Raw genomic sequence first — 17,369 nt, 5'->3', positions numbered from 1 at the left:
AAAATAATGCCGAACAGGAAAAACAAATAAGAGCTGTAATCTGAGCTAACAAAGACAGCCCTTCACACCACAGTGATGCCGAGCCTCATGTGTTCCCCAAGGGTTAAAAGTACACAAGACAGAGCTCGAACCCCCTATCACACATGGCCACGACTTGAGTTACATCCGGTGGGTGCAGCCTACGGCAAGAGAAGGGTTCTTAACATTTGCACAAGCTGGGATTCATGTTGTGCTTCTTTAAGCACTTCTATTCAGCAGGTTACATAATGTGATGGATACGAGTGGCTCTCAGCATACCAAACATGTGCCAAGTAACCAAGTTGCTTGGGGCAATCTGAGATTTCTTATGCAATCAGTCGACAATAACTGTCTGTCCAAAAGTTTTACATTTTGCTTTTCCAGCAGATGCATGTGAAAGGGGACTGTCGATTGGATGGTAATGAAGATCTTCAGCACACTCTTCTGTCCCATCTAAACCTAGGATCATGTTGCCAAGCAAATACGTAAAAAAGTATATAGCCACCATAAATAGAGGAGCAGCAGCCCAGACAATGAAATATTTGCCTTTGAAATTATTAACATTTTCAGTATATTTACCAAATCATTATGAGTAAAATTATTAGAGCCCCCTTATGTTAAGCATAGTCATATACATTATTTTAAGATAAAAGTGCTTGATGGAACTCACGTCAATAAATTAATTAGAGGTAATATACACAATTAAAGTTTGCTTGAACAGTTTGATCACATGACTGTCATCACTCACAATGTTGTAGCGCCACAGTATTGGTTCAGGTCAGCCTAGTCTCCAACAAATGTACTCCCCTCACTCAAGCTCTAGTTCCAAGCCCAATAATATGTATTCCTATCCCCTTTTTTTTTCCAATCTGAAAGCAGTTAATTAAAGTGTGTGTCGGCTCCATACGGAAGTAAAAATCTCGTGACAAAAAAATCTGCAGAATTGCTTTACTTACGCTGGGAGTAGAGCAGTATCTGGATCTCCAGCAGTGCGCAGGTGAACAGCTGGATCACGTTCTCCACCCCCAGCAGGTCAAACACCTCGGCCATGGCAAAGTCAAAGAGGGGCAGCTCGGCCGTGCTGGGCCTCTGGCACACCACGGGCCCGTAGACGCCAGAGAACTTGAGGGAGCGTCCGGCCGGCGGCAGCGGCACCTCGTAGAGCACGTTGTAGATGTAGCTCTCCAACGGGAGGGGCGGGGGCTTGGGGGCGGTGACGGCCAGGTGAAGCTGCTGCAGCACCTTCCTGCTGGCCTGGGTGAAGGCCATGGGGGCGATCAGGCAGATGCACTTTGACACAAACAGCGTGTCCCGGCTGATGTCGTACGAGTTGAAGCGCTGCAGGCGGGAGATGGCGGGGGCGGCCTGGAGCGTGGGCTGGGGCCTGGGGAGCTGGCGCGGCGGCAGCGGCGGGAAGGGCCGCGGCGCGGCGTCCTCGGGCCCCTGGGGCGAGGTGGCGGGCGTGTGCAGGATGTCGTACTGCTCGGCGTTGTGCATGTGGTAGAGGGTCTGCATGGCGCTGCAGATCTGCTTGCTGGTCACCTCCTCGAAGAAGGTGAGGGCGAAGCCGTACGTCCGAGAGCCGTCCTCCCGAGTGATGATGAACGAGTGGAACTGGGGCTCCCGTGTGTCCACCTGCGTCCGGAAGGCCAGGCCCTTTGGCATGCACAGCTGAGGGGGGGGATGGAGAAGGAAAGAAAGGCTGTTTGTGTGGAGCAATGGGCCTTACTCACGGCCATCTTGGTTGTTAACCATAGCTAGGTGGTGGAATCGAATGCTGAATCCTTCATTGGGCTCCCCCAACCAACTAGTGTTGAGCACCAATATGGTCAATAGGTGAATATGGCCCATGACAGATTTGTGTGAGACTAAACAGTAGAGCCACTGTTGATTTAGGCTATTGTAATCAAGATCATTATGTCATTATGATAGTTTTTGCGTCATAGAAAACGTAAATGAATCAGCATATTATACCATGCCAACTGCATCCTGGTCAAATGGGTTCCATTCCACATTCTCTGGATAGTGCGCTAACACTTTGGACTTGAAGGTTCTCCGCAGGGGGCTCTGCTCAAAGTTCTCACCTAGAGGAAGGCCAGAACCAGAAGAACACACAAGAGAAGGAAAGGGCTCAGTCAAAGACATGTGGAAGTCCAGTCAAAAGCAGGCTTTGAGTGCAAAACACTCCTCCAGGGAAATAGGAAGTCATTCGATTTATTTCTCGGAGAAAGCTAGTATTACAACATATGAAGCCATTAACTGCACCCTATATAATAGATGACAATATCCACCAGAATAAATCATGAAATAATAGGTATTCCAAATATTTCAAACACAATTTAATCAAAGTAAAGAACCAAACGTACATAATATATAGATGGGTTACGAAACCAAAGACATTTGAATATCTAAAGGGTTGATGCATTTCGTGACAGCTTTAATTGCAAAATAAAAAAGCAATAGTAAAACAGAAAAACGTTCAAGAAGATTTGAACCCAGATTGAAGCAGAAGTGATGCGCACACCAAGGCATGAATGAAAAGTCATTCAGAGGGTAAGGGGAGAGGACATATTGACCAAGCAGCACCCAGTGCAGGCTGCCCTGGTACGGGTGCGTTGTTGTGTGAGAAACAGAAGCAGTGATTGTCAAACATAGGCCCGATGTTCCGCCGCTGCTGGAAGATGGGAGGGAGGGGGGGGATACAGGCAGGCGGGGTCAACGGCAGAAGAGGAGGAAAATCAATTTGGAGCGCAAGAGAGGAAAGGCTTGTTCCCATACCGGAGCAGAATTGCGGAGTCGTGAAAACTCAAAATGTTTAAGTACAAAAGCCGGGGTGCCATTGAAGAAGGGTGTGTCAAATTTAAAGTTGAAGGGTAAAAGCTGAGCCAAGTTTTATAAGGCGGGATTGTGCAGAGATTGGGGGAGCAATGGGGAAGGGGGGGGAGGTTACCTTCATCTGCACCCGCCAAGTTTCCTCTGGCCCCATCTCTGAATTTAGTAGCCTCTATATACTGGCATAAAGCTACACAACAAATAAAACAAGAGTATTAATGAAAGGTTGTCCCTATAAGGTTAGTGCACCGCTTCTCAGAAGGTGTGCTTGAAATTAAATACACATTTTGTTCTCTGCCCTTGTTTGAAAAAAGAGAGTAGCGGTCAGATGCATTGACTCTGCCCTTTGACACTGACTAAAACCTGAAGGGTAGGTTAGTGAAGTGCTGTTTCTAATACAGACATTTTTATGAAAGGGGTTCTGTCAAGAGGGTATTAGTTCATGCGCGTGTTGAACAAAAGTCATTTTCAGGATCAGACCAATGGGGAACGCAAATCCTGTACAAATGATGTCAATGGCCTAACTTCTCTGTTCTTTAATTTTCGTGGAAACAAGAGTTTATGGCCATTTTTCACACGTATTAAACAGTACTCTCTTATATAGTCAATAGCTGAGCATGACAGTTCCCTTTTATGGCAGTATCAAGACCTTTAATCATTTGGTTATTCAAAAATTCAGATTGCCATTAATTGTGCTATGTGAAATCACTCTCCATGCAAACTATGGCAAGTGGCATCAGGCATATTGTGTTTGTTCACGTATTGGGTGAAGATCCTATAAGGTTTGTTGTTAGATTTTCTGATTTCTGAATGATGAGACTCTTCTTTGGAGACACTTACCATTGAGGTGTACCATTGTAAATGTAAAATTTTCAATTCAATTTTCCTTTTCAATTTAACATTTCAGACTGATATGTAAGGAAATTATGTTATTGAAAACAGGAAAACAATTTAATTGAAAACAAAAACTCACACAAAAGTTCACAAAAAAGAAGTTCACGTGACACAATTATACATGAAGATGAAGACTACAGGGTAAATGTGGTCACATTCAGAGATCATAAGATGAGTGCTTCCCCTTCATCATCAATACCACACCCAGACACAAATAAACAGTTAGTTGCACAAGATGAGAAAGGCATGTTATCACTTGGCTTGCTACGCCCCTGCTGTCACACGACCCACCCGATTAAGCCCAAGTGTGAATCCTCATGATCCCCCTTGTCCTTCCTGGGGAAATCAAAGCACCCAATATGGCTTCTCAGCTGGTATCATGCCTTCTAATGTGTTCATGTAAGGATGTCATTGGATTGGAGAGCAGTAGATTGTGGTAGGGCTTATCTCCCTGTTTAAGCTTGTTGTGTCGCGGCATGCTATGACTCAGTGATGATGAGATAATAAGGGCAGGTGATGCAGACTCCCACAATCCTCTTGTCTTTCCCATCAAATAGCTAGTCCCACTGAGCTGTTTTGAGCATGACCATTCCCCATGACCTCAGGAGGCAAATAAGGAGTAGAATCGTGTCATCCAATTAAGTCCCTATATGAAGCTCAAATGCTCCAGCGCGTTTAGTATGAATATAGAGTATAACATTACTAATGACCTACATGCTAGTATTTGTAAAAACTGACATTTTGATAATAACCAGCCTGCTCCAAGTTTATTGCAATAAACGTTGGTATTTTCTTGAAAATCTAAGTTTGATTGATTTAATATTTGTTTGTATGTGCTTCTGAATGATGCTCTTCATAGGCAAATGCCATAAAACAAAGGACAGACAGGTCACATACAAAATCTTAAGGATTTGGATAGTACATGGTACTTTATTTTTACCGCAGGCATTTTTTTCTTGATCTCTTTTACTAATTTTGTGTTACAGAGCCTCCCTACAGTTCTGACAACCTCCTAGGCAATCCATAATAACAACGATAAAGAAAAGAGAATAGATCAACAGTTTTTTATCGAAAGGATATACCTTGTATGTCTTACATTAATGATAATTGATTAGTGATTAATAATCCTTATTATTATTACTTTTTCCTGCCTTAGAAAAAAGCTATTCTTTTTTGTTGTAGATCATTGTGCATTAACTTGTCTTCTGCTAACCCTTGCTCGACTACACTGTCTTCCATCTGCTCTCGTTTGATTTGACGAGCAGCCTAGATCTCATCATATGATATTAAAAAGAGTGACAAAATGCTAAATATTGCAATTCTGATAAATAATTCTGATTCTGTAAAAACGTTGACACAATGTTATGACCTTTTGTTCTATTTTTTCCTTTGTGTGGTTTAACGTATCAGTTTAAAATTGGGGTTTGGTTACTATAGGTCTGTCAGTATCCACAATCGTTTTTTATATGAAAGTGGCTAAACCGAAATTAACCTAGGTGAGAACCTAGCGGGTCTGAATGTTTCCGCCGCGATTACATTGACATTTCTGGATGCATTTCTTTTTTTTTTTCAATCGGGTATTGCGGATGTAAAGAATCCAAAAACTCACATTCCTCGATTTTTTTCAACTACTGCTAACTTTAAAGTGGCCCAAATCCAATTTCAGAAAAATGTGAACAGCACAAATCCAGATCCAGATTTTTTTATCCTGATTTCGGCCACTTTCCTATAGGGTCCTAAATCTATACAGATATTCACATGTCTCAAGATCGACATTCGTTACCATTCTGCGCTGGAAGGAGCCACTTACTGAATACGTCAAACATAGAAGACAGCTTCAGTGGAGGGAGTCAGTGGAGGGACAATAAAAAAAAGAACTTAATCGTAGTAATGTTGAATGTGATATTTTTTACGAGCAATAAATCAAAATTTGGCAATATTCTTGTCAATATAAACACCCTATATAAAGGTAATCTAAATCTCTAAGGGGTCCCTACAAAGCGATCTAGATAATCAACTTGCACCTTGTGTAAGGGCCCTTTCAACTACAGCTCCTATGCTATAAAATATCCCCATAACATATTACTTCATTTTTCTTAACAGTTTTGTTCTATTCGTGCTATTTCAAAATGTGGAAGAAAACGTGATGTAATGTTGTATGATCTGTTTTTCAATTATTATCAGACACAACCACCGATGCTCCAAAAACAAACAATGACCAACAATAGATTTGCTGTGAGTGTTTCTGCTAAACGGAATATAATGTGACAAACCCCTGATTCATGGATCTGGTTTCTCGGTATTACTTTAACACGTGAAGGCTAGCTTTATGTGACCTAAAAATGCATTGACATCCACTGTGACGAATTTAAAAATGGATCTGCTCTTTGATGGAAACAGTGTGATGGGAACTCCTCCATAACAGAATAAATTCCCCTGCCGAGCCCACGACAAATGGACAGGCAAACTGAAACTGTAATAAGGGGCCTGACTGCGTTTTTTGTTACTAAGCAGAATCCCCTAAACCGCCTCCCTCGACCAGCAAGCACAATGAAGATAAAGCGTGTGGGAGCTTTACTTCCTTTCTTAACATGTGTTATGTACCTAGAACCAACTTCTGCTCTTATCAGATATTTTCTTTAAAAGAGTCGGCTAACCTATGAAGTCTATGGGTTGTTTATGTTTGGTGTTGGGGAATAGGTTTTCAAATCCACAGCTAAAGTGTGAAAAAACATTCATTATTGATTATAGTGGTGGCGAAAACTGGTATATTGTATTTAGCAGAATAGTGAGTGGTCGTTCCCCTAAGGGAACGTAGTGATGTTTGTTTCTGCATTTAAGACCACTTCCTTTGATGAAAGAAAACCACTTCCTTTACGGCTGCATTTAAAACATAATACGTTCTTTAACATAATGTGATAGATATCTCAGTATCATCACCAAAGCTCCTCCAAAAACAATTGGCAATCAATAATGTACTATGTTTTTGATCTAGCATAATAAGATCATTTCATCATCAATGATCAAGATCATTTAGAGTTAGGCCTACACATAATGTGGCTAACACACGCCACCGCAAACAGTAGGCTATTTGAATTACTTGTTAATGTTAATACACTGTTCAACAATAGGTTACACTGAAAAACAATAGGTTATTGGTCTCCCCTTAGATGAAAGAGCCTGGATGAAGCCATTGAGTTTTTTAAGCCGGACCGTTGAATATATCCAGAAACATCTTAGCCAATAGCCCAAAATACAAATGAAAATCCTACTAGTACTGATTTACCAAAACAGCATTGTACTTAACATAGAAATATGTTGCACAACCTGTTTCTTGTTTCTGTTCTCTTGAGCAAACGTTTTTGGGTGGCCTATTAGCATTAACTTAAGATGTTAAAAAATAAATAATAATCTTTTCAACAAAAAAGGAAATATTTTGTATGTAATAATAATGAATAAAGCGAAACTTTGATATTTAACCAATTCAAATGCACTGTCCAAGTTTATTTAGTAGCTATTTAGATATGAGCGAGGCAATATTATTCTTTATTTGTTTTAGTTAATGTAGCCAAATACATAGTGTAGGCTACATCCCAATCAACCCTGATTGAATGGGCGATTTTTTTGCGCATCCACTAACAGTCGGCACGGACACAGGTAGGTCCAGATGCACGAGGCCAGTATTAAAACATGTCACTAGTGTCACACGCCATCGACAATGTCTACATCAATACAATTCACGGATGACCTTTCGTTAACTTCATTGGTTAACAAGGTAAAATGTATTCAGATATAATATTTTCAGTAAACGCTGGATAGTCCAATATAATGAGCAGGCTAATGTTTATGACTAAATCAGTACACAATAAACAACCTTTTTTTTTATTTTGACAACCAAATATTATTTGGCTACATGTTAACATTAGGTAACAATTACTTATTATAATATCAGTTCATTTACCTATTATATGCCATTTTTAGCTAGTAGGCATGCATTTGTATGGATGGACAGACGCGTTTTGCTGCAAACGGACAGAAGTCCGAATGCGCAGCCCTACAGAATGAGAGTTGTTTATATGTAGCCCTAGAGACGTTACCTTTTTAACAAGCCCGGATATTTGTCGTATCATAATAGCAATGTGTAGGTTGTATGTTGGAACAAATTAACTGCTTATATCCCTACATGGAAACATGTCGAACGAATGTAAAGCGCATCTGAATCTTCGAGTTGGCGTTAAAGCGCACCGAGGCTAGCAGTTAATCCGTTCAACCCCAAACTAGCATAAAATAAACACAGGCTGTGTAAAGATTTGGGCCTATGCGCATTGTATAACGTGTTTGACAATGAAATGATCATGAAAGCAAATGTATACACCGTTTAAAATATACATGGAAGTAGCCACCATCAGTATCGTTCTTGAGCATCATTTCTTTTCTGCCTTATAGCTAACGTTACTTACCGGACAGTTCGTCTGGTTCCAACCCGCTCTCGGTATCGAGTCCGCAGATTACAAAATAATCTGCGAACCGACAGGAATTCGAGCTGAAGCCGGTGGTCATTTTGAGACTGGTCCGGTGGCACCCTTAACCTTATGCTCTCAATAAGGTGCATATTAAATGATATCGCTGTGATTTCCCTCTGCCATCACAGATGCTGTGTTACTGCGAAGCTCGGAAATCAGAGTGTAGCAGTCGTGATGCATTGTGGTCCTCCAGCAGCACGACAGATGTGTTCATGTGCCTTTTTCACCCGCTGACATTCCGATCAACACCTCCTTAATCTCGGGTGTGAGCACTGGGAATGTGCTAGCGCCCCAAAGAGATTACGTTATTACGTTATATTTACCTTATGTATGTCACTAGCTAAATACATCTGGTGGGTAAAATGACACAAATGGTCTGTTCTACGCTATTGTAGTATTGGTGGCCTACTACTATAATAACATTCCATAACGCTCTATTCTATTCTATTCTATTCTATTCTATTCTGTTCTGTTATATTATATTCTGTTATATTATATTGTTGGTCTACTACTCAGATTCAAAATCCATACTTATATTCATATTTAGTGGATATAATAGTATATTTGATTCTACAGTCACATCTGCTCAGCTTTATTATATTCTCTTCAATCCTATTCTATCTGGTTTTCTACATACTCAGAATCACATTCCATACTATTCTATTCTATGAGGCCTGTATTCTATTTTATTATTCACTCACCGATTGATTGTCTGAAAACATGGCCTATTGTATGATGTTAATTGCATACAATTAAATTGAGAGTGTAATTGACAGTTCTTCAAATAAATGAATAATCAATATATTATTTCGTCATCACTAGGTGGTGCTAAAGCCTCCCATAGACATTCGAGGCTGAATGGATTTTTAAACACGGCTAAAATACCATTATAATAAGTGTTCATATAACATTTCTCCTGGGTTTATCTCACAGGGAAGACTGGTAGCAATTTGTGCTTATGCCATTATTGTTCGTCCTATAGAGAAAATATAAGGTATAAACCTTTCCATAACATAATTTAGAGATGTAGAAATGTAAGTTCTATTTGAGACCTAAAGTCTCATTATTTTTCTTAGAGACTCATCAAGGAGTTGAATTGCTATCTGGTCTTTAATTTGAGGTGTATATGAGTTCCTTGTTGTTTTGAACTCTGGGGTAATCTAAGTTCATGTTTTGTTTACTGTGTGTGCAGTTACCATGCCCTAGGTTAGCAAGAAAGGTGCTTTCGATGTAGTAGGGTTATCCTTTTTGGAAAGTTACCTGATAAGATGCTTCACACATTTTTATTAATTGCTGAGCTAATATATAGAACATAAATTAAAGTATACTTCATTACATAAAGGCAATACGTTTTTGTAAACACCCATCCCACTTTATACACCACTGATCTGCAGCAGTTAATGATTTTTGTTTCCAAAAATCTTTACAACGAAGTTTGCGTTATCTTTACAACGAAATAGGTGTTAATTATAAGGAGTCAGGGTTCTGTTCAGCATTGTTAGGGCAAGTATTCCCTTGTACATGAATGTTTATTATTTTGCAATTTGAATATAAATACTTAATATAATTAAAAAATAAAATCGTGTGTACAAGTCAATTTGTCACAGTAATCAGCTGCAAAAGTAAATGTTTAGAAGGATGGACATTAAGTGTAAAAACAAGTATGTATGTGTGATTGAATATGTGAAAAGTAATATCCCATGCATTTATGCAAGAAGCTACCTTTCAAATATACTTTCCATATGATAAAAAAATGCCTGAGGTACAAATATTGTATGAGTGTTAATACAGGAACATGAATTTAAATCAAAATTTTAGCAAATAAATAAGAAAGAAAAATCTTCTGATTGAAAACAGAATTTGAAAATCAACACATAAACATAGTAATCTACCAATGTAAATGTTGAGTCATCAAATATCAAGTAAATATTTAAATATCTGCATCAGCTCCAGTGATCCCCTTTGATCATTGAGAAATACATATTTAGCATACAATCTAGAAGTTGACCAGCAAGGAAAATAAAAGTTAAGAATTCTCAACATCTGATACATACAACACTTAAGTTAGTAGACAGACAAATCAAGGCATGGCATGGCTTGGATACATCACAAATCCCGATCATGCTTAAGAAATCTACTCATCCACCACACACACCATTTGTATAATGTTAAACAGCAAAGTTTAATTCCAGTATCATGCAAGAGTCATAGCTATTGAATTGTTTTGTTTTTTTACCACACTGTGCACCATTTTGAATTCAGCTATTCCAGAGTGGAGTGCATCTCAAGATCCCCAGTTTAGATATGCTTTGACCGCTCAAAGTTGTAGATGTAATGAGATACATAACTTATGCAAGTCTTGGTGTGTGGGAGTGTTTTTAGTCGCCCCACTGCTGCGGGTAAAGAAAAGGCTATAAATATAAAAGATCTGCAAGTGTATTTGAAATTGGCTACGAGACTTTCTTCTGAGTAAATAAAATATTAATCTAAAGGGTATCTAATGAAACAATCTACAGTTGAACCCCCCAAAAAAAATGCTTTGCTGGACCATAAAACTAAACTGAAAACTAAAGACTTAAATAAATAAAAGTTAAAACTTGCATTGCAAACACTTTTCTTCAACTAAAAATGACATTTCAAAGAAGTGTGCCAATTATTGCTTCTGAGGATACGTTGGCTAAGATGCCATGAAATAATATTGACATGTCATTGGCAGTTTGAAGGGAGTGTTGCGTGGATACCAAATACCTAAATATCCTTCTTATGTTGCTGCCAAAATATTTTCTTTCAAACATTGAAACAATTGTATCAACCTTGAATTGTGTATCAAGTCCCTTTCATCTTTTATTTAAAATCAATAAAATCCATTCCCGCAGAATGAAGAGGTATTCCAACAGATGGTTACACACAAAGTAAGGCAGTAGAGCCCTTGACAACTGCAATACCCGTGCACTGGGATCCCGTATCCAAGTGTAAGGATATTGCTACTTGAAAACCCTTTTATAACAAATAATGCTTCAACTCAAAAAAAACAAATGTGTTTAAGGATGTGCCACAATTTCAAATATAAAGACATAAACAAAAGCAAGCACAAGCTTGGGGTTCTTGAGCCTAAGTCACGAGGAACCCATAACGGCATGCAGTTTTCAGGAGTGCTCTTTGTGCCAGAGATATCGAGTTGTACCTCCCAGCAGACTGAGGAGAGTGAGGGCGGAGGCAGCAACTTGAGGGACTTCTCAGAGTGCTGTTTCTGGCAATCAGGCGGGCGATCTGAACGATGTAGAGCATCCGAAGATGCTCTACTCTAGCTTCTCCTGCAGTTTCTTCTGGAAGCAGACGGGCAATATGGAGAGCACGGCCAGCACCCCCAGAACCGCCAGAGAGTTCCAAGACACGGCCTCGCCAGCAGTAGTTAGTTTGTACAGGGTGGTACCGGCGTTGATTGCGACAAATGATGGTGGTGCCACCCCTGATGGTGCAAAAGAAATACATGCCGCTTACAAATGAACTTCCCGTTCCTCAATGCTTCAATGACGCATTACAATTCAAATTGCTTAACATATGTAGGAGTTGGATTGAAGGAACAGAAAAAGCAAAGCATTATATATTGTGGCCTTACCAAGGAATGTACCAAGGAAGAAAACACCCAAGGGTACATTGATGACAGGCGAGGTGATGTTGATGAACCAGTTTGGTAGGAAAGGGGTTATCCTCAGGAATATGATGTAATTGATCAAATGTTTTCTGTGCTTGTCAACCTGCCAATGATAAGTCACTCACAATCAGCCTTTTTAACCTAAACCCAGCATGCATTAATGTAAAAAGGATAAGCTAATGAAAGCATGGGTTGAGTTACCTGTTGAGACCATTTCTTAGCTCTCTCTGAAAGATATCTGTAGACCACTGGTCTGCCCACAAGATAGGACAACATATAACAGAAGGAGGCCCCCAGTCCAGAGCACTAGGAAAGAATGAAAGGACAAGAATAAACCTACATGTATCATGTTTGTTGAGGTTGAGGTTGTCTAGGTCATTTCTGAAGCTAGGGGTCGCTCAATCCAATAAATGACTTCATGAAGTATTGTCAGAACATGGGAGTTGATGTCTTCTCCACCATCGCCAGTGATGAAAACAAAGTTGTCATATCATGTCATTTTTTTTACTTTAACTTACATGAATTGAATACCCCCTACAGCTGTAGTTTATGTTATGTGGTGGTCCAGCGCTGTTTTCCGTGTTCCAAACAATCATAATCAAGGTAAGTTAAAGAGCATGATGAACGTTGTTGTAACTTCGTATTCTCAGCATACATATAACAGTGTTTCCCCAAAGAATTGATGATTGTGCTTAAAAGTTATTGGGATTTGTGCCATACAGCATCCTTTAACTTATCAATGTCCTTACTCGAACATTCTCTACTACTGTATGAGACACTGTCATCGATAACTCATTACTTTTCATTGGTATTTTTCCTTAAATTAGTATAACTAAACACGCGATAACTTGCATCTGACCCGTGTGACTAGCAGTGTATACCTGCAAAGGAGACGGTCGGGCAGTAGCCCACCCCTCTATAGACATTGTTCAATATTTCTACACAATAAGCAAATACAAGGTACCCATCCCTAAACAAAAGCCAAACTAAAATGTTACTATTTCCATTGAAACGTGCCCGTGTGGGGGCTTGGGTAAAAGGGGGTGTCATGAATATTTGGCCTGTTAAGCCCTTTGAGACTGTAATGGTGATTAAGGGCTATACAAATAAAATTGAATTGAATTGAATTGAAATAAACCACTGTTTAGAAGTGTATCACGCCATACAACAGTAAAAAGCAGATAAAGAACTGCATTGCCATTGGAGCGCCGGTTTGGGTGATGGGCACATAGAATGTATATATTACAGATTAAGCTGACTTTCTATATGTGTACATTGGTGGAAATCAGACTTTTTCAAACCAAAAAAAATGCATAAAAAAACTAAAAGTCCTCGTTGACATTCGTTTTTTTGGTAATTCATGCATCCCTAATACTGATTTGTGAACTACGGATAGACTGTAAACTACTTTGGCCAGCCGCCTTCTGTGTGGGGAAAAGCCAACCACAATCCTTCCTCCTGATGTGAATATATGGGCTATTCAGAGGAGGTTTGTCGTCAGTGTGTGAGTGAGTGAGTACAATATGTTGCAACCCATTGCTCGCAGCTCTACTATCATTTTTATAGATGGATAGTACAAAAAAAGGGAATGTATGGGGATCGATCATACACCGCGTTGTTCTCGTTTAAAGTACTTAAATTACCCGCATAAGTTAATTCTATGGGTGTGATTTGCTTACCCAGCTTGGCTGCTGGCATGAGCACCTCGTCAAATAAACACATTGTAGTAAGCCAGATCGATATTGAAATATCATATATTTATTCATAAATAATGTCCCTTCTGGATTAAGTTTTTTGCACGTTTCCATATACCGGTAAGTAAGGGGGTAAAGGTACTGTGAATAAAACAATGGATTTCTGTTTTTGAACATTGTTGAAACTAATTGGGATAATGTTAGTACACTACTCAACAAAAAACATGATATAGGTCTTATTGTTTTTGGATATGCGGAATGCCAAAATGTTACATATTATACCAAAAAGTACTACTCTTTCTGTGTATTGAAGTCGCAAAGTGGTCAATTCAGCTCCTCCCAGTTAGTAGACAAGAGACTTTAAGGATTAAGATGAATAAATAACAGTGTTCTGTCCACTCTTACTGCTGGTGAAACTCTGTGATGCAAACTAACGTAGGTCGGCGGCATTTGTGGGAAGGGTTTTGGGAGTGTCGATGGTAAGATTCTGATGTACAAAGAGAGCGGTATGGGCTGGCCTGCCTTTTTTATTTGTATAATATATCAGTTTTAGGATGAGAAGTCATTGTTTTTCACTTTGAAAGCCCAATATTTGTCAATTATAATGTTGATTGTATTTTTTCAACGTTACATTTATTCTCACATTTGCAACTGCAGCACTTGAACTGTGTCTAGAAACAGGAAATGTGGTCAAAGAAGCATACACCTTGCGCTGTGGTTTTCCTTAAAGGGGACATATTATGCCAAAAGGTGTGAGTGTGATAAGCCTTACGAGCCCCATATGACAACACTAGTGGGCGTGTCCAACTAGGTAGTGATGTCATATGGGGCAGATTTTCGAAACGGCTTGTAAGGCTAATCACACTCAGGCCCCGTTCACACGAAGCCGAAACGGGCGAAACCGTTACGGTTTCGAACTATCCGGTTTCGAAGTATCTCCGTAAAGATGAAGCCAAGCGAAACCGGGTAGATCTGTAGAAACGCTGTAGTACACATTCCAGGCCCATAAGGGGCGCTGCCTCAGGTACAGAAATCCAGAAGAAATGAAATAAGAAGAAGAGGCGAGCATGCGCATAAAGGCTGCCCTTATGCGCATGCTCGCATGTGATTTCTGAGAGTCCGCGGGCTTAAGAGCCATTGGCTAGGAGGTCGAGGGGTGGGGCGATGACGTCATGGTTTGCGGTTTCAGGCGTACACACGAATCCAAAACGAAACCGGGTAGATTTGAAACCACCTCCGAGGGTGGTTTCAGAAGTTTGCGGTTTCAGTCAGCGGATTCGCCGGCTTCGTGTGTACGGAATGCCGAACCGTACAAGACCTTTGCGGTTTCGCCATGAAATCGGCTTCGTGTGAACGGGGCCTCAAACCTGGTGGTATAATATGTCCCCTTTAACATGTCAGTTGATCATTTTGATGACTTACTTGATTACAAAAAGGTGTTGCAGCAGAGGAAACAAAACCTCAGCCACTAAATGGCAGTCCATGTATGCGTTTGTACTCATGTTTTCTGCACTATTCAATGCTCAATTTAAATAATGGCATGGATTAATGCGAATTCATAGCAATTAAAACAAGAAAACCTAAAGATTTACCCTTCAAAAGTACTTTGCACAACTTCTTATATTTCAATCATAGGTTCTTACTCACCAAGCAGACCAGGAATAGTGCCAGAGGAAAAGGATAGAGATACCCTGACAGGATACTGAGAAAGATTGATCCTGGGATGGCAAAAGTCTGAAGGCTGAGACATATGTGTCAAGGTAAACGTCCAGCATCAAAACTCAATCAAGTGATTAAACAGTCATCCTCACAGGAGAAATAAACAGTTTAGCATTGCCAACTAAAAAAGAACATAAATTACAACATTTTAATGAATATAAATAGAGTTGTACCTCAATCTGAATGTAGGCCTATTACTAGGTCAAGGAAATGTTCTGGTTATTGCAACTTCAATCACAAAAAAAACATTGATTACCACAAATATCCTGTTGCCCAAAGATCTGTATGTGGAAATATTTCATAGCTTTTTCAACAGGAAAGGCCGATAATATAGCTTAATTTGGTAATATTATGGCTAATAAAACCAAACAAAGATTTAAACTATTAACTGTGAACAGGCTTTTCAAATCACAGATTCCTAAATAGTTTTGCGTCATGTATTTCTTCAAAGGATACAAGATATAGGTGGTGAAGTAGGCCATCAAAACCTCAGTGTAGTAGGTGTCCTTGTATTTGGACAGCACAGTGCCTAATGCTTTCGCGTCCTCCATGTCTTTGGGAATCTTGATTTTCTCCATTTCATCGCTGTATGTCAAATAACGATAATGGTGAAAATGTTTAGGTGACCTGCTAAAAATTACCAGAGGTTAAGTTGCAAAATAGGCGGGCTTTGGCTAGTTAAAAAAAAAAGAATTAAAGTAGGATTTGGAGGACAGTTGCTGAATAAACCCTTAACCCTTTAGAATGACCTGGGTATCTGCATATTTACTATCAACATGAAGTGAAATCATCATCATCCTACAAGTGTTCAATATGAAGTGACTAAATGCTATACGTAACCATAACTAATAAAAAATTCATGACTACTCTCACAGGGAAGGTCAAATTAAATGAATCACAATATACATTTTAAAAAAGGACAATAGGATACCCTTTTCATGAAACAATGAATTAGATACTATTACACATTTGGGCTTTTTCATGAGACATTGTTCCTTTTCAAATGGAATGTAGAGAAAACCACTTACTCATTCAGCTCTGGGAAGTAACTGTACACTAGGTACATGATTGAGGCAGAACATGTAAATATAGATAGCAAGATTAGAAGAGACATGCGAGCTGAACCCCCTGGAGCACTTGGTGTGTCTGTGGGGGAAAGAGGCAAATATTGTCGTCATTGCTCAAGTCACACAGAACATCCTGTAATGGAATAACGTTCATGAGGAAGGGTTAGTGGTAACGTGAGGGACCAACAGCAACCATGACAGCTGGTTAAGGTCAGATCATGTCAGAGCCAGATTAATAAAAGCTTAACGGTTCAAATTGACATACATAATATAGATAATTTTCTTTTAGGTATTTTTAGTGTTATTGTTATCGAATAAATTATATACACAGGGCAGTCTACTGCACTAGGCCGATCTAAGCTAACTGGAATATGGTTAACAGATGCGGATTATGAACGACAATTTACCTTTCGTTGAATTCACTTCCTCAAGCTTCTCATGTTGCTCTTCATGTGCTAAAGGCACTACCCCTGCCTCTCGCCGATCTCTCCGTTTTTTGGCCATATCTTGCCCAAAGTATTTCTGTTGAATGCCGGCTAAAATTTGGACTTTGGGTCCAGGCACCACATACACCCGTCACGTTATAACATGACCTTTTACCTTTACACCCAGCTTCAAGAGGAGAGATTCCAGGAGAGCGCCCCTGGTGTACACATGGGTATACTACACACGTCGTATACCGATTGGAAAGGCATATTTGTCCGCGAACCAAAACCGTTATCTTCGTTTTGTCATTTGTTCAACTGTTGAAATATTAAAATGTTTCATTCTGAGACGTGTTCACACCTATGGTTGACTCACACATTTGTAGGTAGTTATCATTGCATTAAATGCGTATGTGCATATTTTTCAAATTTCTAATTCGTGGGCCTATTTATTATGCTGTTTTTTTTTATTGTTAAAGTAAACGTAACCAGAAAGTCCAGAAAGTTTGCCCGACGTAGTCGCCTCGAATTAAGAAGATAAA

General features: G+C 39.6%; 2 protein-coding genes across 7 annotated transcripts in view; both read right to left on the bottom strand.

Moving 5' to 3' along the window:
• The window catches only part of dennd5a (DENN/MADD domain containing 5A), a 31,175-nt gene extending 22,704 nt beyond the window's left edge, over nt 1-8,471 (bottom strand). For 2 of the 6 annotated variants that reach the window (XM_030376144.1, XM_030376142.1), the window contains exons 1-4: nt 8,205-8,470; nt 2,969-3,040; nt 1,993-2,102; nt 975-1,689 (exon numbers count right to left, since the gene is read on the bottom strand). In XM_030376144.1, the coding sequence (XP_030232004.1) occupies nt 975-1,689; nt 1,993-2,102; nt 2,969-3,040; nt 8,205-8,304 (997 nt within the window). In that variant the 5' untranslated portion in view covers nt 8,305-8,470. Of the gene's footprint in view, nt 1-974; nt 1,690-1,992; nt 2,103-2,968; nt 3,041-8,204 lie in introns of all 6 variants that reach the window. The other 4 variants (XM_030376140.1, XM_030376145.1, XM_030376141.1 and 1 more) reach the window with 4 other exon arrangements.
• Nucleotides 8,472-9,750: 1,279 nt separating this feature from the next.
• tmem41b (transmembrane protein 41B) lies at nt 9,751-17,022 on the bottom strand. The gene is made up of 7 exons (XM_030376177.1): nt 16,810-17,022; nt 16,364-16,481; nt 15,792-15,920; nt 15,264-15,357; nt 12,124-12,228; nt 11,887-12,025; nt 9,751-11,736 (listed from the first exon to the last, which is right to left on the bottom strand). The coding sequence occupies exons 1-7, from the start codon at nt 16,904-16,906 to the stop codon at nt 11,567-11,569; spliced, it is 852 nt and encodes a 283-aa protein (XP_030232037.1). The 5' UTR covers nt 16,907-17,022; the 3' UTR covers nt 9,751-11,566.
• Between the last annotated feature and the right edge of the window lie 347 nt (nt 17,023-17,369).

Source organism: Gadus morhua, chromosome 14 (assembly GCF_902167405.1).
Source record: "Gadus morhua chromosome 14, gadMor3.0, whole genome shotgun sequence".
In the NCBI taxonomy this organism is placed as follows: Eukaryota; Metazoa; Chordata; class Actinopteri; order Gadiformes; family Gadidae; genus Gadus; species Gadus morhua.
The sequence above is the reverse complement of the archived record's forward strand: the minus strand, read 5'-3'. Positions and strand labels throughout refer to the sequence as shown.